The 24279-nt window shown below is 37.5% G+C and overlaps 1 protein-coding gene and 1 long non-coding RNA gene across 3 annotated transcripts; both read left to right on the top strand.

Moving 5' to 3' along the window:
• The first annotated feature begins 2028 nt into the window (after positions 1-2028).
• Positions 2029-6308, top strand: LOC132707775 (uncharacterized). 2 transcript variants are annotated; one of them, XM_060679716.1, is made up of 9 exons: positions 2029-2347; positions 4708-5053; positions 5109-5222; positions 5278-5373; positions 5434-5547; positions 5618-5773; positions 5827-5928; positions 5984-6182; positions 6245-6308. In XM_060679716.1, the coding sequence occupies exons 1-9, from the start codon at positions 2066-2068 to the stop codon at positions 6252-6254; spliced, it is 1419 nt and encodes a 472-aa protein (XP_060535699.1). In that variant the 5' UTR covers positions 2029-2065; the 3' UTR covers positions 6255-6308. The 2 variants fall into 2 exon arrangements, with proteins under 2 accessions (XP_060535699.1, XP_060535698.1); XM_060679715.1 differs by having other exon boundaries at positions 5600-5773.
• Positions 6309-13270: 6962 nt separating this feature from the next.
• On the top strand, positions 13271-18248 carry LOC132707741 (uncharacterized). The gene is made up of 4 exons (XR_009619770.1): positions 13271-14898; positions 14959-15022; positions 15079-15407; positions 17572-18248. It is a non-coding gene; the product is annotated as an uncharacterized LOC132707741 (long non-coding RNA).
• The last annotated feature ends 6031 nt before the right edge of the window (positions 18249-24279 follow it).

Here is a 24279-nt window from a genome sequence, read left to right as displayed (position 1 = left end):
ATACCAGGTCAATGTCCCATTTCAGTCGCGTGTCCCGGAACATGTGGAGGATGATATTCTTAGGATATACGTTAGCATATATACTATATATACTATACTATATACACTTTCTCTTCATGGGTTTTGAGCAGTTAAATTTGGGCATACAAAACTAAACTAAGAGGCAAGAAGAGTGAGCAACGAATCCAAAAAATGTTTTAAATTTCCTGCTATCACCAAAGATGACAGAAAACCTGTCAAATTATTCTTTTAGAGTGTAGTTCGAGATGTAGTATCTTACTCTATATTTAAGATACTTTAGGACAGGTTGATCTATATTTTTGATATTCTATATACCTACAATTTTTTCATATCTACAATAGAAAAAAATCAGATGTGTGTAAAATGGTTTCAATCGGCAGTCCTTTTACCGTCAAAAGCAAAATTAAATATTAAATATTAATTGGAAAAAAACTTATGGATTTTAAATATAGCCTGCAATTCCAGTGATGACTTCGCAAACCATACCCAATAGATTAATCCTTAGCATGTCCTAAGAAACATCCTACGGATATATGTATCGGATATACTGTGGACGTTCCAATTAGTAACATTAACTAGAGCAGTATATCCCTAGGATATACTTCATGTCCCGTCAGATATCCAGAGGGCGTTTTACGGATGTCCTTGTGCAATTTGGGCACATACTCTAGGTTTGTGTTGGGAGCGTTTAAATAGTCTTTGTTTTAGAATTTTTAATTATAGTGTGTTACTTTCGTGTCCCCTATATAGATCTCTGATGTATGATTTCATTTTGTTGGAACAAAATCTGAAAGTCTCGTTAGTGGCCATCTCTGTCCATTATTTTAAATGAAATTATCAAAACTTTTAAGAAGACAGTGTGCTTTGACAAATATTTATCGCTCTTGTTTACTTACATATCTATATATTTTAGTTATTACATAATTTTCGACTGATAAAGAATTTTAAGCAGAATTACATTATTTTGCTACTTAAATTAACCTAGCATTTGGATTAGAAACAATCCATATTTGCAAGAGAGCTTCTAAATTAATCCCTAAGTGAACAACGATTAAAAAACGAAAACAAAAAAAAAATAGGATAAGATGAAACAACACATGGCAAAACAACGAAATATCTAAAGCTCAAGATCATAGAGCCAGTGTAGTATACCTATAGGTATGGCTCATGAACTAACCAAAACTATAGTTTCCATAAACTATAACTATAACAACTATAACTTCTTGTAATGTAAATACACATTTTGGCAAATGTTTGGTAGTTAGAAAGATTGATTGTTTGATTTTTACGATTTGTATTTGTCGGAAAAGATCAATATTTTTTAATTAAAAGTAAGTAATTCTTAAAAATAGTTTGTTCATGAACTCACGAAGTTCGTAAAATTCATAGACCCTTGACAATCAGACTATTTAGATGATTCGACAATTTAAAATGTTTACTTTCTAGCTGCTTAATTAATTTTTAAACATTATAGGCTATTCTTAAGTATTAACAAAACAAAAAAAATAAAAGAAGGAAAAGATGAAACAATGATTCACACTTTTTTCAAATGTTTAATTTTTCTAAATAATAAAACAGGAGGAATCTTCCTACTGCTGTTCCTACGGCTCATTTTTATGTTGAAACCAACCCTCTGTTCGCTGTTCTCATTGTCCGCGACTTTCGCGACGTCCTGGTATTAATAATTAAAGTTTAAAACCCACACCTTCGGTTTAGTTCAGTTTATTTCTTTTCGACTCCGCGAACTTGTTTCTGCCGTCTTCCTTTGTTCATTTCCAGGACTTCGCTCTTGAGGTAATCAAATTCGAGGAACACCCTGGAATCGTTAGGTCGTTCCTACGTAAATGCGATTTCCCAAAACAAAAATCAACAACAACCATTATAAGCGAAAAAAACCGACATCAAATTAAGAAAACAAGATTCCCGCGGACACCCACAACTCTTCTGGCAATTACATAACGCCGATCGTGACTATAAATCACGTACGTTTCGCGCGGAATATATAAAACAGTTCCGCAATGATGGCACCGACTCATAATTAAACATGAAGTGGTACCATCGGATAGCGGTGGTCCTGCTGTACGCGCACCTAGGCAGGACGCAGGATCCGGCAGTCCGGCCGGTCGGCGTTGCGTACTTGATAGACGCGGTGTCGCAGGACAGGATTCCGCAGGAGTTTGTTGACGATGACATTAGCAACAATATCCCTGAAGACAGCCAGAAGCCTGGGCACCGTTTATTTCTGATAAGACCTATTCCCATAGATCAAGCCGGCGATGGGGTTTATTTTAGACCAGAGAACGGACTACCCCTAAATCAGCCTCAGGTGAGTTATAGTTGCATCTTCATTAATAACATAACCATATTTTATTAAGGTCTTTTTATTTAAAGCTTCGAGGTCATTCATATGTCTGTAATATACTTGATAGTCGTATACAGTGTGTCGAAAATAAGAATGGTAAATTCAGAGAGGTTGTTGAGAAAAGTAAGTCACCATGACCAAAAAAACGAAAATTTATATTTATATAAATATATATTAAAACAAGATTGCTTTCGCAATCTCAGTCCACAAAGCCGCTACGGCTTCTTGTCCTACAGGGAAGCATCGTTTTTCTATCGTGCTCCTGCGGACCACTATGGAATTTTCGCAAAATCGATGTAATTTTATTGTGCATGCACCATGTATAAAGTGTTTTGCACGTGTCGCGGAACTTCAAAGTTACGGCAAACTTTCTTAAATATCAACATTTTTGCAGGTAATTGCTATTTAATATTTATAATATTTTTTCGATTATCTCGAGTGCCGTGTGTGATAGGCGAAACCTGAAACTCTCTCGACACAGTTAACGATACAGTTTTTCATTTATCGCCAATAATTTACCCACAAAAATGGAAATTTTAGGGAACTTTTAAATTTTCTGCCAATAATCGACACGCCCTGTCTATATTTCAAACAATGTTCAAGAGATTCTAGCACTGGATTTCCCACTTTTCCTGGTATATGAATTTTTTCAATAGGGCGAGAAAATACTCGTTTTCTGAAAGCATGCTGTAAGACGTAATCGTAAATGACGTCATCGCGATTTTTTCAAATTTCTCGAGCAGCGTACGAGAAAATCGAAAATACAGAAATTGTAGCTTTTGACGTGGCCTATAATACTGTTTAAACCAATATGATATATTTTTTACGAATTTTGTTTTACGGCTAATAGTTTACTCTGGAAAAGAACAATTTTCCGGGTCTTTTAAATTTTTGTCGATAAATCAAAAACTCTGTATATAATCAAAGAAACGTTTAAAATAAAAGTTATAGTACTGGATCTTCCACGTCTGTCGGTTAAATAATTTTGCCGTTAGGGTTGAGAGTTTTAGAGAAAATAATTTTTTTGTGGAAAACAAAAAATTCTAAAATAAAAAAAAAATACTTTGCGTTGCTTAATTGCGCCCAACTTTAATAGTTTAAATGTGGGTATGAACTTCTACTTATCTGCCAAATCTGAAGTTGATAGCTGCAAATTTAGGTCACCTAAACGGTTTTCGAGAAACGATTTTTCTTTCAGGACTCTTGCAAACGAGTTTTTATTTTCTTTTAAATACTTGCCGACCCCCCAGCCTCCCCCAATTTCAATAGGCTTCGTTAGAGAATCGAACTCTAATTGTTTTCCATATTTGAAGTCGGACACTTATCGTGTTTCATAGGAATGTCCAAAAACAGTCGAAAAAAAAAGATGGACGCCGGGGTTTGATCGAAATCATTTTTTACTGGCTTATGTCTCGTGGACTGCTTGAAAGGAACCAAATTTAAAGGCTGTATGGCAATCTGTTCGAAAATTATAGCCAATTAATGCCCCGTCTACACAGAAACGGAGAACGGAGAACAGAAAAAAATTGAAAACGTTTTCTTTGGACGCTGATTCCATCTGTACCAATGGCGACGCTGTGCACGCACCGTTTCCGGGATTTAAGTTTCGTTGCCAAGCGCGTATACTTTCGAAAAATTCGCTTTCATCGATTTTTCGAAAGCAATAACTGGCCCTTTCTCTATTCCACTTTTTGAGGTACACAAGATAGCTTAGAGAGGTTTTAGGTGCGACGTTTCTTTCGGCGAAATCATGGACCTTATTTTTTCATAGGGACGGTGAAAAAGCTACACCACGTATTAAATAGCATTTTTTTTTACGAATACAACTATGTGCGACACAATATCATTCTACATTGTTTAAATCGCAGAAAAGGGTGTTTATTTAATTTTCAAAAAAGATTATATGATAGCTAACTAGATAGATTACGCCATAAGTTAATTTATTTGTTTAAAAAGCTAACTTTCAAAGGCTTCTAGAATTAGTCTTCTCAGTTGATCCCCAGTCTCAAAAACTGGCATAATTTTTGCAATATCCTCGTATTAAAAAATCTAGTGGAGTGAGATCCGGCGAAGATCATGTTATCGCTCTTGTGGAATATGCATTTTTCTTTAAATGACTGCAAAGTCTTTTTGAAGAAATCGATTTGCTTATCTACCTTATAATGTAAATAAGGGGCTACAATGTGAGGTTAGATTAGATTAAAATAGGTTACCATGGGAAGCTAAACTTCAATTTGGCCTTTGTTCATTTTTTGTTAGAATAAAGTCGTTATCATTAGTATTATTATTTACTTATTTTCACTGTAATAATTATTTTTTACCAGCGCTTAACAGCGTTGCCTCCAAAAATACGCAAACGCAGGTCCTACGGAACGGGAGGCAGCTACGGAAGCGGCGGTAGCGGAGGTGGTTTCGGGGGCGGTTTCGGTGGCGGTGGTGGCGGAGGTGGAGGTGGAGGCGGCGGTTTTGGAGGCGGATTCGGCGGAGGTTCTGGAGGCGGCCTCGGCGGTGGTTTAGGCGGCCTCGGTGGACTCGGGGGCTTGTTTGGCGGGCTCGGAGGCGGAGGAGGCAAAGGTGGAGGCTTCGGCGGCGGCGCCGGCGGTGGCGGACTGAGCGGAGGTAGTTTCGGCGGTTCCAGTAGCGGCGGATACGGTGGCAGCAGTGGCGGAGGTTAAAATAAATCCTTAAATACCCAATACATACCCTTTCAGTATCTGTTTTCTAGGTCACGCTGGAGGTGGCGGATTAGGTGGAGGTGGTGGACTGGGCGGAGGAGGCGGATTAGGTGGAGGCAGCGGCGGAGGTCTCGGTGGTTCTGGAGGTCACGGAGGAGCAGGAGGTTAGAATAAAATTAACACTATTTGAAAACAACCATTTATTTTTTGGTCTTGCAGGTCACTCTGGAGGTGGTGGTTTTGGAGGCGGAGGCGGACTAGGTGGAAGTAGCGGCGGAGGTCTCGGTGGTGCTGGCAGCCACGGAGGAAGCGGAGGTTAGACAAATATTTTTTGACCCCATTTACAAAATCAACTATTATTTTTTGGTTATTCAGGTCACGCTGGAGGCGGTGGATTAGGTGGAGGTGGGGGCCTAGGTGGCGGCGGAGGGTTGGGAGGCGGAGGTGGTCACGGTGGCTACGGTGGCGGTGACGACGGGTTCGCCACAGGTACAAGACACGTTAAATATATTTTTTAAAGATGTAATTATTGTTATTTTAGGAAGCGTTAATATTATAGGAGGTGGTAACGGTGGCGGCCTAGGAGGCGGACATGGGGGTGGTCTGGGAGGCGGGGGTGGCTTAGGGGGAGGTTCGGGAGGTTTCGGAGGAAGCGGAGGAGGATTTGGCGGTTCTGGCGGTTACGGCGGCTCTAGCGGTGGCGGTCTCGGAAGCGGTGAGGCGTTAAGAATTTTTAATGTACTATGAGATGCGTAATAAATTTTATAGGTGGTTTTGGAGGAGGCAAAGGCGGTGGAGGAGGAGGAGGTCTTGGAGGCGGCGGCGGGGGAGTTCTCGGAGGCGGCGGATTCGGCGGCCACGGAGGTGGAGGTATAGAAAATCTTTAATTCTAGTGGCCCGAACACAGCGTGCTCGAATTTTCCAGGTTCCGGAGGATACGGCGGAGGAAGCTCCGGCGGGGGAGGTTTCGGAGGTGGCGGTCACGGCGGATACGGCGGCGGCAGTCACGGGGGTTTCGGCGGCGGACCGGGCGGAGGTTGCGGTGGTGGTTGCGGGGGCGGTGGAGGCGGAGCTAGCGCGCACGCGTCCGCCTCGGCGTCGGCGTCCGCCAAAGCGGGAAGCTAGTAAGTTACTTCGGGTGCCCGTTGACTGCATCTTGTAACATTTCCTTTTATTTATTTTTCAGCGGGAAGTAAACTTATTGTGATGTAATTTTTTTAAGCAGTGTAAATAAATTTTTTTAAACACGTCCCTGATTTTCATGGCGGCCAATAAACCCCCCGTAATGTACCCGGATACTTTGCTACTCCAATCGAACGTATCGGCCCTTAACTTTTCCAATATGTACGCCAAGAAGTGGCTTTCAAAACTTTTGTTAGACGTCCGGGCGCGCGCGCGCGTGTGTGTGTTTCGAATATTTCGTTTCCAGAGGAAAGAAAATTTTTACCTTCGGAAAAGTTTCGCCGCCGTATGAATTTTAAATTTCTCCGGCATCGGCGGGCAGGACAAATATGTACATTCCGCTGGCATAATATTAAAACTGCTCCGACAACGGAAAAAGAAAAATTCCCAATTGGTTCCTGTTGTACTTTTTTTATTAGAAATCCGAAAAGTATTTCGTGTATAATGTCGTATAATGTTTTACTTTTCTTTGCTAAAAATGGAAATATAAGCGATAGTATATATGAGCATAACACCAATTTTTCAAAATTCTGCCTGCATAATTTTCAGACTTTGAAAGTACTTTATACTGCCTTTTTTCGCACCTTGCATGCACAAAGATGTAATTTATGTGTTGTCACCCACCTACAGCATTTTGTAAAATGGCTAACTAAAAATTTTTTATTTTCTTTTGAAGATATCAATGAAAGTAAGGTTACCAACTTTTTTTTGTCCATAAAGAGTACATTTTGCAGGTGAAAAAAAAAACAAGAAAAAACGATAAAAACTTTAATTTTCGTTTAAAAAGATACATTTCTCATTTTGCTAAATGAGGAGGTTCGTCTAATAATGTAACCACTTCCGAATAACTTTCATTTTGGATATTAAATTTTACTGTTAAGACGGCAGATAATATTATTCCAGAAAGTTGCTAATCACTGTTTTAGTAATCATTCCCTACTGAAAATACCCTTTTAACAGCAGCATTAGTGCCTGGACAACATAAGGAAATTTCTATTAAAACTTTGAAATTACCATTCAATTTTTCTATTTAGAAGGGTTCTTTTGAAACAATGTAATGCTCTAGAATTCACTGTCCATTCTTCGATATATTCGTATTTTCCAAAACGGTCAGTTTAGAAAATTAGTGGTTAGAGAATTAGTGGTAAAAATCCATAGTTTAATCTTGATTTACTAAATTTTAATCGTTTAATATAATACAATACTTGTGGTGCTGAAATTTTTTCTGCTTCAATTTGCAGAGTAATTTTATGAAACAACGACGCCTGCCTGTAAATAAAATAAAGCATAAGTTCTAACATATCGTTTTGAAAGAATTTTAGGACATTTGTCAAGGCTTCAAAAATATTGACTTAATGGATCATATAATTGCAAAAGGCTTTCTAATGCTGTAGTGAAAGCAAGCCATCTGACTTTGGAATAACCAAGCAGTTTTTTGTATTGCCTCTTCACAAAATTCTTTCTAAATTACTACCCGTACTGTAAACTTATTGAAATATATATATATATATATATATATATATATATATATATATATATATATATATATATATATATATATATATATATATATATATATATATATATATATATATATATATATATATTCACGTATTGATCCACGGATGGAAAAATGTGATGACACTATATTCCGGGATATCATGCGTTCGCTTGTTGAACTCCGACTGGAATCCTGCAGACGTTTCGCCAAAATCTCACTTGGCATCTTCAATGCTCGCGCTCCGAAAACACTTCGAACACTGGGAGGTTAATTAGAGGACGTAAGCTAGAACACATCACTTCTACAGACATACCATCATGTTTTTCCTCATAAATAAATATATATATATATATATATATATATATATATATATATATATATATATATATATATATATATATATATATATATATATATATATATACACATATATATATATATATATATATATATATATATATATATATATATATATATATATATATATATATATATATATATATATATATATATATATATATATATATATATATATATATATATATATATATATATATATAAAATATAATACGGCCTCCCAATTGGGCCGGAAAAGGCAGGCATATGCGAGCGTGAAATTCAAATCACTGTCAAACTGCTGGCTGGAGTTTGCACGCTCTGACGTGCTTTGTCAAAATAATTTTTAATATTTAATTAATGAAATAAAAATTTAGTAATCTAAAAAAATGTTTTAGAAATACGGATGAGTATAAAATTATACAAATGAGTACTTTCAGAGTACAGGATTTGAAAATAATACTTTAATAAAAGCAAATGATTGTCGTAAAGATAAAAAATATAAAAACTTAACTTTTTTTAAATAGCAAATACTCAGGCAACGAGGTCCTAGAAATAAAAAAAAGTCAATCGTCCAAGAGAAAATCCTGGTATTATTGGCGAGTTTCTGAAATGTCTACCAGGAGGCGTAACTTTAATTTTCAAACTAGGTTTCAACAAAAATTGTTAATGCTAACCATGGTTATATGAGTACTATTTTAAAGCTGAGACAAATTCAAATCTTTTTTTAATGCTGTTTGATCTATCTCTGCAAGGAAAGTGGTGGGGACTGTTTTAACATTTTCTTAAATAAATGTACATATCTCCAAAAAAGCTTAACGCATTTTAATAACCTTTGAGTCATTCAGAAATTGCTTGTCAATAGCTGACACTGTCCGTCATAAGAAAAGAAATAATTTTCTGAAAAAAGAATAACTGTTATTATAGGATTTCTTTATGTCATTGGATCGGCAAAGGGTCCAACAACCCAGTGAGAACCGCAGCTCAATATCTTTATTCTAAGCTATATAAATAAAAGAATTTAACGTTAAAAAATAAATTTGGATTATTGGAAAATTTCCCACTTTAAGGGTTATTGTTTATGTCCAATTATCTCTAATTTATCAAATAAATCGCTAATTTATTATTTAGGATGCTACATGATATTGAAAATCAAAATAAAATGTTCTTATTAATCTTATTATTTACTCCGTTTTGAAGTTTCCAGTTTTGGACCTAATCACCAACTCGATCACTAACCAATTGATGAAGAAACTAATGAGTAAGACATCTCTCTTGACACAAACATTCATTTCTAGTTTAAATTTGTTAAATGTTTATGTACATGTTCATATCGTAATCTAGTGCTAGAAGACACTCAGGGACTACAAAAAATTTTATTTGGATATTAAATATGATTTGGTCTTCAATAAACCAGTGCGTTATTTAGTAAAAAATGGATAAAATGGGTTGTTGGGAGCTTCTTTAGCATTTAAAAAAGTCATATCCTCGCAATCCTCAGATTTTTTTGCGAATATGTCGCCGGGCGTTAAGGTAACCAGCCATTATTTGCTACTACAGTGATAGATTGAACAGCATCAAAGAAGTTGTGTCATTTTAACTATTGTTAATATCAGAAATTTTTGTAAACACCTAATTTTAAAATTCAATTACTGCTCTTGTGGTCATTTCAGAAATTCGAAAATAACACTTTACCTCTTTGATTATACTGGAACACCCTGTATAGGCAAATTATTTCTTGTTTTTGATTTTCGGAATAATAATATTCGGAATATTAATAAGTTATACCGGCACTATTAATATCGGTAAAAAAGATATACGCAAGTCATTAACTATCTGTTTTTGAAATCGGGTGACAATCGACTTCAATCTTGGATAAAAATATACAGGGTGTTCCATTTAAAAACATTGAAATTATTTTCTTACGTTTGGTTTTGTTTCTATTGTTTAGTATTTATAAAAATTTTATGTAAAACGTTCTTGAAAATCTCTTTCAATAAATTCTGCGTTTTTTTTATGTCGTTGAATTCTTTTTTCGGAAACATTAGCAGTGGCGCAAATTTATATTTTTAACAAAACACCACCGGACTATGCGAATGCCATCGTCACTATAATAATTTCGATACAAGTTTTATCAGGAAATATGTTTCAATCGATATAGCACGAAAATAAACATTTCGTTAAATGTTTTCAATTATACCGGGTACTTGATAAAAGCGGCACATTACAAAAATGAAACGCTCCAGATATTCTTACAAAAATTTGTTGCGAAAAAATTGAAAGTTTGGAACCAACATTGATTAATTCTGTCTTTTATTTGCGAAAAATAAGCTGTTAAAGGATATTCGTTAATTACTCTAAATTAATTAAAGATACATCTCGAAATACTGAACAAACTGTTATGCTAATAATAATAAAGCTTCTCTCAAATTTCGGCCATATTTGATTACCCAAATCTTCATCTTGCTTCTTATGTCTTCCGTTGTTGCAGACTGGAGGTTTACTTTTACATCATTTTTATTCTTTTTTTATCGGTTGAAGCTAAATAAGAAAAAGCAAATTTGTTACTTACTAACAACAAATGCGAATTTCTGAGCAAGCAGCGTATTAATGTCATTTAAAATGTAAATGTGGCACCGATTGATATTAGAAAACCTTAACGGAAGTGGTATAATTATTTCTAAGGCAGCAGATGGACAAATAGGAGTTCATGGGAAAACATTTTATTTTTATTTTCTCTTTTCCCAACAAATTACATTCCTTTTGAAGAAATATATTTTTATAATTGCCACGCTCTCGTGAAACACAATGCATAATGGATAATGTTTTTAAAATTTATATCATTTGATTTTATAGAACACATTTTAGGACGTCTATTCAAAATTGTGATAAATAAGAGCGCTACAGGCCTTTAAAACACTTGAGCGCCAAGAAGGTAGGTTAGGAACTGATTTTAAATGACTCCTCACACAGAATAGAAAAAAAGTTCCCAACAGTCCAATTTTGCCATTTTCATTTCCTTGCTTGTTTAATTGAGTACCCTGTAAGTAGATAAGCTGCGACGGTTCAGTAACAATTCCCGCCGTTTTTGCTTTAATACAATAAGGTCGATATTAGAGAATCTTGTACCTTTCAAGCTCATCTGTTTAATAATCATTTAGCTGAAGATTTGACGTGCCGCTCTATCACCGAGTTAACGTCTCTCGTTAAATTTATCACCAATAAGCCGCAGTTAACGCAATACGTTCCGCTTTTAATCGTCGCATCCGAGAGATGCTCGTGAGATTGCACCCCGCCACCCACCCGTAATATAATAAATCTCTTCGGGTTGAAGATCTCGCGAGCATTCGGCGAATTGTGGTAATTATGGGGCGTTTATAGTTAAGATTGACGTTTCGGGTGATTGATAAAGACAAATCTCCAGCGCATTGCTCGAGTTCCACGGGAAATACGTATAATTACGACGTCGAGCTGTCGGCGCGCAAAACATATTGCCAAAGTATTTTAGATGCTCCAAACGTCGGGCCTATTCAAACCCTCCGGTTTACTCCCTTTCCCTTGTTATATATTTCATTTTTAACAGCTTCTAGAACAAAACCGAAACAAACCACTCTCAAGTTACTCAACTTACTCACATTTCCGTTTTTTTTATTGAAAATTTGTCTGCCAACTAAAGGTTCTCCTGGACTCTGAAAAGTTCGGCGGGTTCGATTCGCTTCCCCGGGAAATAGATCTATGCCTTTTCCATTATGCAAATTTTTAGAACTTTCCGACGTTGAAAATCGCGATAAAAATTCAATTTTCATCGGATATACTCTGCGTAACTATGGAATCGATATCCGAGGCGATATTGCATCCGTTCGAACAAAATATTGCAAATAGCTAGAGCTCTGACATCCGTTTGGATATCGGTATTTAAAGATGCTGCTCGTCGTTATATTATGGTGATAGGCTAATCGCAAACCTTAACTTTCCATATCGAAATCTGAATGCCGTAGGTTTTAGATTGCCTTATCCATCGTGTTTTCTAAGACTTAAAAATGGTTTTATAGTATAACGAGCTACTGCTTAAGCTGGCAAATGAAATAAATACGAGGGTTAGATAAAAATAACCACTTCCCAATTGTCTCTCCACTTCGCGTAAGTCTACATTTCGCATCGACGAACTGGTAAACGGGCAAATTAATTTGACGCAAAAATGACGTAGTGAAATCAAAGACCGTGCGGTGGGGGAAGCCCCCTTAGTCGAGACCCCCCTAATGAACCCTCTCGGCGGAACTAGCGACCGGAAAATTAATGCACTAACCACTCGACTCCGGCAAACAAACGTACGTTATTGCGTCGAAATGTTCGATGAAAGATCCCAGACAATATGGAGTTCCGCCGGGGGTCCCGCTCTCGAGCACCGGAGAATTTTAACGAAACTTTCGAGAGGAAAAAAAATTCAATTTTGTATTCGAGCCGCGCTTAATTTACCGAACCGAACGCGACGTCGCCGGCAAAGTTTCGTTCCTAAATTTATTCGTATTTATCGAATTTCTACGTTTTTCGACACAAAAAAAAACTCGACAAGAAGTTTATTCGCGTTTTTGCAGAAATTTTACTCGCAGCTGTGAATTTCACGCAGGAGTTATAAACGCTTTAATACTGTAAACTGCTGAGTAAAGGTTCCCATACATATTATATTACTTGTTTCTCAAAGCGTCAGCAATTTGTCTGTATAAAACCACGGTGCGAACCACGTCGCTAGCTTTTTTGTCATCTCGCTTGAATAAAGTTTTTTTAAAAATCAAATTCGTTTTCCACGACGAAAACTGGCGCAGTCGGTAGGATTTCCGTGAAGTAGATGTATAGTGCCGATATAAGCAACAGAAACCGTACATAACCTCAATTTCCTAACCCCCCCCCGCAGCGGGGGCCCCCCGCGCGTGGCGTCCTAGTGTCCCCCCTGTCTACCAGAGTGCGCTCCGCCCCCCACCCAGCTTGTGTAGCGTCCTGTTTTGCCCCGGTTCCGCCCGTCGCTGCTAGATGTCGCGCGCTTGTGTAGCGTCCTGTTTTGCCCCGGTTCCGCCCGTCGCTGCTAGATGTCGCGCGCTCCGACCGTCGTAGGCCCCCCCGGTAGAGGGCGGTGACGGTGCGGCGCGGTGACGCGGTGGATCGGGAGGATAATTAAATAAACTTGAATTTTAATACATTTTATTTTATTTTATTTATAAAATTGGTCTGGCGAGGAGTTTCTTCTTCTTTTTATGTCGATTCAGTCGACCATCCCATTGTTCCTGTTCCTTGCGTTGTTCTTCTTCCCGTTCCCGGAGGAAATCTAAATACGAAGTGCACTCCTCGCCGTCCCACTCCGTCGACCACCCACCCGGGTACTCCTGCTGCTCCTTTGTTTCTTTTGATCCACCGGGTTGCTCCTGCTGCTGGTGATGTTCCCTTGTCGTTTCATGTCGTACCGGGAATTCTAACCCCCGGTACTCTTTGTGTGATTTGAATATGTGACGCCCTAAGCGATGCGCCAACATAATATGCGACTTGTCATACGGACAAACCGCGATTTTTTCTAGAACAAAACAAAGTATGATATGTAGCGTTTCCTATAAAACACACATTTTTTTTTTTTAAACAAAACTTCCAAAAAGGGGGGTTATCAAATAATTTTAAAAATTGTTTTTTAAGTTATACGCGCATACCAAAATTCACGTTTCAATTCACTGTCATTTAAATGTAAGTGTATTATTGTCAAAAGGGCAAACTGCAATTTTTTAGTACAAAAAATAAACAAAAATATGTATATATTTCGCGTTTTCCCCATAAAACGCACATTTTTGAAACAAAACTTTCAGTAATTTTAAAAATTGTTTATTTTTTAAAAGCCAAAATTCCCTATTCACTGTCATTTAAAAGATATTAAAAACGCTCAATTTAATTCGATTATTATTGTCAAAAAGGCAAACTGCAATTTTTTAGTACAAAAAATAAAACATTTTTGAAACAAATTTAAAAATTGTTTATTTTTTAAAAGCCAAAATTCCCTTTTCCATTCACTGTCATTTAAAAGCTATTAAAAACACTCAATTTAAATCGGTTATTATGCAACGTAAAAAAGATGAGTATCATATTTTAAAACAGGTAGAAACTAACCAAAAAAGTGATAACCCAAACTGAAACCCACAAGAAAAGACGCGCACTGTATAAAGGTAATTAAAATATAAAACTTACCAGTTGTAGGGTCGTAGGGAAATGGACATCGCACTTCTGTATTCATTGCACTGAATATAGTCTATAATACACATGCAACGTATTTATACACATGCACTCCCTTCCATGGTTGAATTAAAAGTCGAAAAGGTCTTCTACCCACAAGCACCAACGCCGATTTGAATAGACGCGATGTTGTCGCCAGACAACCGTGCAGGTAGGAGTCTCAAGGTCAACACGCTTTCACACGGGAACGCAACCGCTTCGGACGTTGGACGAACGTATGTTGCCGCAAAAGATCAAGGCCAACTTGCTTTCATTTTTTACAATCTCCGTATGGGATGTGGAATTTCATAACGCGCCGAGTCTAAATGTCGAGTTGTTTTGCTTGTTGAGAATAATAATTAATTGCCCCCTTTATATTTGCTCCGTGGGATTAACGTAATGGGAAAAATTTGTTGCAACGCATGTGGAGGTGTCTTCGTTTGTTAACTTTTAGAAAGTATTCTCGCACCGTATAAATACATCTCATTTTTCTCTGTTTTGTCAGTAGTTGTTTTTGGTATTATTCGTGCAACGTGGAAGCTAACTTAGTGGTTTGGTGTTCGTACAAAAAAGCAGTAAGTACCTTTTTTATTGTCTTATTTTAATTCTTTAACATTTGTTATTATTTTATAAAGGTCTTAAAGATCATCTTAGTACTCTCAACCCGTAACCGCAAATAGAATAGCAGCAATCTTAAGCGTAAGTTTTTTTTATTTTTTTTATTTTGAGATAAAATAATTAATAATAATTTATAGATGGACTTAAGTCAACTGAATCAAACCTGTCTTGCAGAAGGTGATTTTGAGCAGCCGATTGTCAAACTGCATGAATTGCCGATAGGCGTTCCGTTTAAAATTACTAGAGCCAAAATTGTTAATACAAAATTTGGCAATTCCGTGTTGCTGCAATTAGAAAATTCCGTAGTATTTCTTCCTACTCGCGTGACAGAAGCTTTCCGTCCGAGACTAGAACACTTTGCGTCGGGGCAGTACAAACTGGTCTACGAGGGATCCAAAGATATTGGAAAGCCCAACTCTTTAAAGAAATTCAAAATAATTCAAAATTAATCAACATATTATACAGGGTAAGTCTTATTTACTGTTATATATTTAATAAACCACGATGCGCGTAAAGCAGATCATTCATAGAGCGCAAATCTTAATTTTAACCTTACAAAAATTAAAAAAGCATATTTCCGACAAGTTCACTCTTAGAGATAGTGATGTGTGGCTTAGGAGACTAAGTAAAAATATTGAATCTTGCAACCAAATCGTTTCTAACGAAAAGGATTTATCTATTGGGTTAAAAAGAAAATTACAAACTACAATTCAACATCTGAAAGCTATTAGAAAAATTATTCTTAATTATCAACATAAGCATTTTGGATTGGGATTACAAAGTAGTAGCCGCGAGACAAACACAAATGAAATGGTTGTATGGGAATCGGTAGCGTCGTGTTTCCAGGGAAGAGTTCAGACTGGTGTCATAATTAATTTACTTCATAAAGATTTAATTCAATTTTTAAACGATTCTCGTCCAATATTTCAACAAAAAATTAGTCAAATTTTAAAGAAATTTTTATTGCTGAAAGTAAATACCACATTTTGCGGTGAATTTATTAAGGCAAAAAATGATGTCCAAGGCGAAGTTGATGTTAAATATCTGAGTACCGGAAATGCTGTAGTTGATTTAGGAACAGAATTGAATGATTGGTTTGTTGAAAATGTGCAAGATAAAATTTTAAATCAAATGTCAGAGTTTCAGGAACGTGATTCCGGGTGGGCTTTAAATAATATTATTTATTTAGAGATTAACATTAATAAATTTGAAATGGGTAACGGATCATCCTTCGTTGTGCGACATTGACCAAATTATGATTATCGAGCGGGCTATACGAGGTGGAATTTCGGTGTGTGTTGGTAGATATGCGGAGGCCAACAATAAATATATGCCCAACTACGATTCATCCAGGGATGATTCCTATATCATGTACTTTGACGTCAATAACCTCTATGGCAAGGCCATGTGCGAGCCTCTTCCTTACGGAGGATTCGACTGGATGTCTCATCAAGAGATTGATTCATTTACTGTCATGAACATTCCAGATGAATCTTCCCAAGGATATATCCTAGAGGTAGACCTGGAATACCCGCAGAAATTACATGACACACATAGAGATTTTCCATTTTGTGCCGAACATCGAGTGCCCCCCAATTCAAAGTTACCAAAACTAATGACTACTTTGTATAATAAAGAAAAATACGTCATACACTATCGCAATTTAAAACAGGCTCTCAAAAACGGTCTCGTACTAAAGAAAATTCACAAAATATTAAAATTTAACCAATCTCGTTGGTTGAAATGTTATATCGATCATAATAATAAATTAAGAACCCAAGCAAAGACAAAATTTGGTATAAATTTATACAAATTGTTTAATAATGCCGCTTACGGTAAAACAATGGAAAACATTCGCAAGCATCGTATTGTTAAATTTGTTAAAGCGTGGGATGGTCGCTACGGTGCGAAAAATTTAATTTCTAGTCCTAGATTTCACAGTAGAACCATACTTGATAACAATTTGTTGCTTATAGAATTAAAAAAATCGGAACTTTGCTTTAATAAGCCACTTTATATTGGAATGTCCATATTGGATTTGTCGAAAACGACCATGTACGAGTTTCATTATAATTACATGCTTCCAAATTTGGGTCCCGAAAAATGTAAAATTCAATACATGGATACGGACAGTTTCATTTATAATATCAAATGTTATGACGCATATGAAAGCGTTATTAAGGCCGATTTAACAAAAATTTGACACGTCTGATTATCCTAATGACAATCCCTATAATATACCGCAAATCAACAAAAAGGTTTTGGGGTTGATGAAGGATGAGACTAATGGCACCATCATTAGTCATTATGCGGGGTTAAGGTCGAAAATGTATACTTTCAAAATTTTAACGGGTTCGGTAGTTAAAAAGTCAAAGGGTATTCAGTACAATATTGTAAAAAATAAAATTTCATTTGATGACTACGTAGAATGCTTAACAAATTTTAGGGAAAAGTACGCCACTCAACGAACCATTCGTTCATACACTCACAATGTATTTAGCATCGAACAAACAAAAGTTGCCTTGAGTCCTTTAGACGATAAACGTTATCTTTTGCCGAATTCATATGAAACGCTTCCGTGGGGACATTATAAAGTGCCGTAATTATTTTTTAATATATTTTTGTTACAGATTATGGTCAAACAACTTACATTAGAAAGCCTTTGTATTATAACAATTTGCGAAAATATTAGGTGTAGTGCTGATTTTTTGCTTGAGTCACCTTTGCCTTGGAAACTAACGATACTAATATTTAAATATTATTCGAAATATAGATGGAAGTACCTTAAACAATTAGCGCTCCAGTCTGATGGCAATTCTTTATTAAATTTAGAATTCATTCTGTTGAATAAGAGATTTGGATCGTCTTACAGAAATAGCATTTTGGCAACTCCAACCATTGATTTTGACGGAGAATCCGCTTACTGTTTATGGGTCAGTTATTACAGGATAAAATATTCGGAAATTTTAGTTTGTAAATCTTGTCACTTTATATTTCAACTAGTTAAAAAATTTAAAAAGAAAAATTTTAGACTTTTATTGGATCACTATCATTTACAGCTGGATATAAATAATTTGAATGATGTATATCACGATAAACAATTTTGGTGTCAAAGCTGCTTTGAAGAAGTTTTGTTCACTGTAGAAACTGAAGATGAATGTAATTTAATGCTTCACGATGAGAGGAAATATGGAAAAAAGTTACGCTTTTCTGATAGTCCATTGAACTATTAATACTGTGGTTTTATTATAACATATGTAACTGTAGATAAGACTTTTATGTATTGATTGTATTCCATTGTATTGCAACAAGAATAAACATGTATATATTTAGACGCTATTTTCTTTTTTACCACCACCACAACACCGCATAATAATTACACAGAAGTTTGTAATTGTATAATTTATTTATTATATACATTATTACTATTTTACAATTTCGTTAAATGCTAAATTATTAAATTGTTCTAGTTTTCTTTTGCACTCTTGAGCTTGCATCCGCGCCACTTGCAAGTCTGTATTAAAAAGCGCAATTTGTGTTTCAATTTCGTTGATATTGCACTCTAATCCCGACAACTGAGACGCCAAGTTTCTTTTTAAATTGAATGCCTCACAAATGACACTTTTTTCTCTACCGTCCGTGAACACTTCGAGCCAATCAGCGGATGACGTTGGAGCTGCAAACGCTTCACTTGTGGTAGTTTTCTTCTTCTTCTTGCGGGATACGACCGACGCACTTTGTTTTCGTTTGGTCGCAGATTTTTTGGTTTGTTGCTCTACAGGAACGAAGCTGGACGGGAGCACTTCTGATGAAGGAAATTGCAACTCGAAATTTTCCAATAAATTATACAATTCGTTGGATGTCACAATTTTCTCTTGAGCCATCATATACACGTATTTATGTCAGAACTTCTAAATCGAGACTAAATTTATTTCAAAACGTCTACGTTGTCTACCCACGAATCGTGCGACTTATCCAATCCCAACCAGCGCACGAGAACCATATTGCCTCGTCTGCGCAACACCTTTTCGACGAGATATAAGTCCGGGTTAACTGTCTTCTGCAATTCTTCTTCATAAAATCCGCCCATTATGGGTTTACCCTGCATATCTTGAAGCAAATACGTTACGGGGTTAGTAACCCGTACTTTAACAATTTTAAACAATTCCGTGGTCCAATTCGGTGTATAACCTTTGTTGAAAACGTGCTTGACTTTGCTGATTCTAACGATGTCGCCGACTTTAAGTTTACGAGGACCGAATATTTTTATGCTACTATACGCGGTTTTCAAAATTCTCTTTTCGTTGCTCTTACTCACATCGATGGGTTTCGTACCCGTCGTTCTATGTTTTGTGTTATTGTATTCATCAACGATAGAGGCGAGCACATCGATCCATTTGTACGTCCCGCGTAAAGAAAAATGTCGAAACAATTTCTCTTTGAGGGTACGTATCACCCGTTCGACAATTGAGGCCTTTTTTATGCTATACGTACTATAGTGGTTAATTTTATGCTTATCCACAAGTTTCAGAAACGTGTCGTTGTAAAATTCTTTACCGAGATCCGTTTGCAAGTTTTGAGGGTGCCGTCCGTCCTTGAGAATTTTGGAAAACGCCTTGGCGACTTCGACCCCGGTTTTGGTTTTCAACGGGCGACACCATACATATTTTGAGAAACAGTCTATCACAACCAGCACGAATTTAAAATTTCTGTTTTGTTTGCTGTAGCGATCTAATTGGGCCAGATCCGCTTGCCACAGGTCATCCATCCCTCGTATTATAGTCCGGCGGCGAGCATAATTTCTGCGTGCCGGCTTGTGCAGTTCTCGAACCAGTTGTACCTTCTCTTTATTCATAATGTGTGTTCGGTTGCGATGGAGGATTTAAAACCCTTTGTTTCAATACCTTCATTATATTCTCATTTTCGTTCGTAAGTCGCTCCATTTTGGTTACAATATCATGAAATTGCTGTGACAAAACGGCGACTTTTGTCATGTGCTTTTCCAAATCTTTCTTTGCGCTCATTTCGCTTAGCTTTTGGTGGAAAACTTCGCGAAACTGCATAATTTCATTTTCGAGTGTAGTGCTACTCATTTTCAGTTGTTCTTCAAGACGCGAGAATTTAGTTTTGTCTTCAATTTGTAATCTTTTCGTGTACGCTTCGAGTTTCTGTCCAATAATCTTTCTCAATGCAATTTTTAATAAATTACTTGTCTCATCCACATATTTTTTGTTAGCCACGTCACCGTCGTCGCTAGGCGTTTGGACATTGCAAATTTTTAAATTGTTCATATTGACGTTTCCGTCTGGCATATAGTCGAGGGCGCTTCTAATCACAGTATTAGTGAAGGGTCGTCGCAGCGCGCTAGAACGTCCAAACTTGTCCAGACTCATCGTTAAACTAACGTATAAAACCTGATTCTTTTAGCTCTTCAACGATTGAAACTATTTCGTTATCATGAGACGTGTTGCCTGCGTGTTTCGACGCGATTAGTAATTTCAGACGCTCTACGAGTTCATTGACGTCGTCCCAGTATACATATTCAGTAGGAGCGTCATTATAACGCATATTATAACCTTGACCGCTGTACGAGTACGAACGCGACTGAGATTTTATTAAGGGTCGGATGACCTTGGTATATTTTGGTACAGTCGATGCGCCTTTCAGACGTCCGATCGCGTCCCTGTGCACCTGGGTAGCCTCCATTATTTTTTTATATTGTGCCAAATCGTCTTTTGTGTATGCTATGGGATCTTTTAAAAACACCAAATTATACAAGCCGCGGGTACCGGAATATCTCTCGCCGTCTACAATAATATCGCCAGATCCTTGATGAAAATCCAGCGATTTATTGCCGAGAAACCATTTGGATGATATTTTGTCGTAAACGGGTCCGTAAACAATATCGGTGTCGGGCGATTTTACCCATAAATTTTGAATATATGAATGGGAAATTTCTGGATATTGTTCCAGGTATGATTGAAGGGATGCGTTGGCCACGCTCGATGTGTCAAACACATCATCTTCCTCCTCATCGATATTTTGCATCTCAACGCTCTTATTGGGATCCGGCGTTTCCTGAATTTCTTCCATAGGCAAAAATGATACGTTAACCTTATTTTTTGTTTCTTCGTTCGGTTCCTTTTTGTGTTCCCGCTTGACACCTCGACGTTCAGTTTTTATTTCTGCCGGTGACGGTGATAGCTTTATTTTTGCTATACGTTCTAGCGGCTCGCTGACGGGTTTGAAAAGCTTCCGAATTGACGCATCCTCTTCGCTCTTACCCAATTTTAATGTTAAATACTTCTTTCGAATAGATCTAGACAACTCGTTTACTTTTTTTTTTAGCGCCGCGTCGGCGATGTCGGCGGACGTCGCCTTCATGACTGTTTCTATCGACAATTAAATATCGACTTTTATATATTTGTCGAAACCCTTGCGGTAGCGTCCGTTTTTTACGTCGAAATCTTTGACAATTATCAAACAGCCGTACTTTTCTTTCCAGCACTCGGAACAAATTTGTTTAAACGTGTCGTATGAAACGTCGGGTGAGACATGTTCATCATAAACGTGACGTAAATTCATGTCATCCTGTTTAAACAACGCGACAATATTGCAATTGTCACGTATCAATTGCTTGGGTACCTTGGAGTATGTCTGACAGAGATAAATAGCGTCGATGGCCTTGTGTCGGCACATCGAAAAATACTCGCGAATTTTATCTTGCTTGTCGCACGCCACGTCGTCGAAAATAAACAGAGAATTCTCTTTCGCGTCGCTGGGGTCGATTATCGAGTCTCTTTCACTGTAGGGATAATATCCAACTCCTTTGACATTGCTCAATACGCGAGATAACAGTTGATATTTTGGTTGATACAACGACTTTGAGTAGACGTAAACATTTTCGAAACTTGCCCCGTTGGGGTTAAAGAGTAGCGCTAACATGGTGTTGGTTTTGCCGCAACCGCTAGGTCCGCAAACACACCGCCCTAAATGAATTGGGTAGCAGTTGACCGTGTTTGCTTTTGTTAAAGAAACCATCTCCGCAAACCAAATCTAAATTATCGATGGGAGCTTGAGTTTCTGCTGCACCACCCGCATGACTACAATGTTTATTCGAGACACCTCGTATATATATATACGACACAAGCAATTTCCTTTAATTAGTATGTTATGCTTCGCGTCCGGAAGTGGTCTCGTTAACACGCTTATTAACAAGTTACCTTTTGAAGTACACATTCCGGGTTACCAGTTTTGCGGTCCCGGTACAAAATTGGAAAAACGCTTGAACCGAGGCGATAGCGGGGTGAATCCTTTGGACGCTGCGTGTAAGGTACACGACATTGCCTATTCGCAAAACAAATCGTTAGACGAACGTCATAAAGCGGATAAAGAATTGGAAACGCGTGCGTGGCAGCGAGTAAAATCTAAAGACGCAAAGTTTGGTGAAAAAGCTGCCGCATTCTTTGTCACCGCGACTATGAAAACTAAACGTAAGCTCGGTATGGGTCAACAACGGCGTCCCTCTGTTTCGTTTCGACAGGGTGTCGTGAAAAAGGTTCGCAATGCATTAAAGAAGAAACAATTGGTTTCATATCGATAACCCTAAAATGCTTAGAAGATCGGCACTGGAAGCGCTTCGAGCTGGCAGAGCCGCTGTAAGAAAAGCGGGAGGACGTAAAAAATTAGGGTACCTAGAATTATACCGTTCGAATCAAAATCGGGCGGTATTTTACCACTTTTACCGTTATTAGGAGCGCTAGGGGCTTTAGGTTCGCTCTCGGGCGGAGCCGCTGCTATCGCTAAAACTGTCATCGATGCGAAAAACGCACGAAAGAAACTCGAAGAGGACAACCGCCATAACCGAGCTATGGAAGAGATTGGAAAAAAGGGATCGGGTCTATTCTTGAAAAAGAGTCCGCGCGGCGGATTCGGTCTTTATCTGAAGAAACAAAAAAACTCCCAATAAAGCTACCCAGAAGGGCTCTATACGACGTCGATTTAATATCTCTTGCGCGCAAATTAAAAATTCCTCACTTCAGGGGTGTTTTTATGCGAGATAGTTTACCCCGTCGAATCAGATCGCAAGAATGCGGAATCGTAAATTTGGATGTTCGTCGAAATAGAGGAACCCACTGGGTAGCATACAAAAAGAGGAAGGGAAACGATGTTGAGTATTTTGACAGTTTCGGTAACCTTAAACCACCCCGCAGAACTTGTTAAATATTTCGGCAACAGCGCCAATATCTACTATAATCACGATAGATATCAAAAGTTTACGCAATACAATTGCGGTCATTTGTGTTTGCAATTTCTCTATAAACAGGACTGAACTCGCGGACCTATAAGCAGTCAACATGTCGATCATATTTACGTTAAAAGGGAACACGTCGACATTATCCATCGACTTTGTCAATCCGCTGCAGTTGGATGAAGATGTAGAGTACGGTTTAGCGCTGATTGGATTCCACTCTTACAACAACATTCCCAACATAGATAAGGGTTCGAATAAATTTACTACTTCGATGGTAACAATAAAGAAAACGTAATTGAAATTCCGACCGGGTCCTATGAAATTAGCGACATTGAAACCTACATTAACGAACATCTGCCAAAAAATAAGGAAGAGAAGAATACGATCCCAAAGTTAATAGAGGAGATATCAATCAAACCCAACAATAATACGATAAAGTGTGAAATCTACAGCCCCGTATACGGGGTAAACTTTAAACAACACTCGGACAGTATCGGAAAATTACTTGGGGTTTTCACAGAAAATTTTGGAGCCCAATATTATGCATTCCTCAGATTTACCCGTGGATATAATAAAAGTGCGAACGATACATGTAGATAGTAACATAACGTCTGGAGCGTTCTACAACGACAGACCTTCGCACACAATTTACGAGTTTGCCTTGTCCGTCGATCCGGGGTACGCCATCGACGAAACTCCTAATATCTAACGTACTTGCCAGTAAACAAACGACAAATCTACAACATTACCCTACAGGTTCTGGATCAAAACTTTGAGTTGGTTAATTTCCGAGGTGAAGAAATCATCATTAGATTGGAACTTAAAAAATTAACGTAATGTTGATTTTCAACTCAATCGGAGACGCTGGTGAATATAAAAAAGCGAACATCCAAACGGTAGGGTTAGTAACAAAACCGAGGCGTATCCGTAAAGGTCGTCTTACATTGAGCAACAAACAATTTCTCCGATCACTGGGCTACGATGTTATCGAATCAAATATTCGACATACACAGAAAGCCAAAATTGATGAATCTATCCAGCGCGTGGAGACCCGCACCTATCATCCCTTTGTGAAATCTTTTTT

This window comes from Cylas formicarius, unplaced genomic scaffold, assembly GCF_029955315.1.
Source record: "Cylas formicarius isolate icCylForm1 unplaced genomic scaffold, icCylForm1.1 PGA_scaffold_9__14_contigs__length_23061073, whole genome shotgun sequence".
NCBI classification, from domain to species: domain Eukaryota; kingdom Metazoa; phylum Arthropoda; class Insecta; order Coleoptera; family Brentidae; genus Cylas; species Cylas formicarius.
The sequence above is the reverse complement of the archived record's forward strand: the minus strand, read 5'-3'. Positions and strand labels throughout refer to the sequence as shown.

Bases quoted from the DNA above. Each gene is read 5' to 3' on its own strand.
- LOC132707775 (XM_060679715.1), top strand. From the start codon at position 2,066: ATGAAGTGGTACCATCGGATAGCGGTGGTCCTGCTGTACGCGCACCTA. The intron at 2,348-4,707 runs GTGAGTTATAGT...ATTTTTTACCAG, and splicing joins TACCCCTAAATCAGCCTCAG to CGCTTAACAGCGTTGCCTCC. The intron at 5,929-5,983 runs GTATAGAAAATC...CGAATTTTCCAG, and splicing joins CGGCGGCCACGGAGGTGGAG to GTTCCGGAGGATACGGCGGA.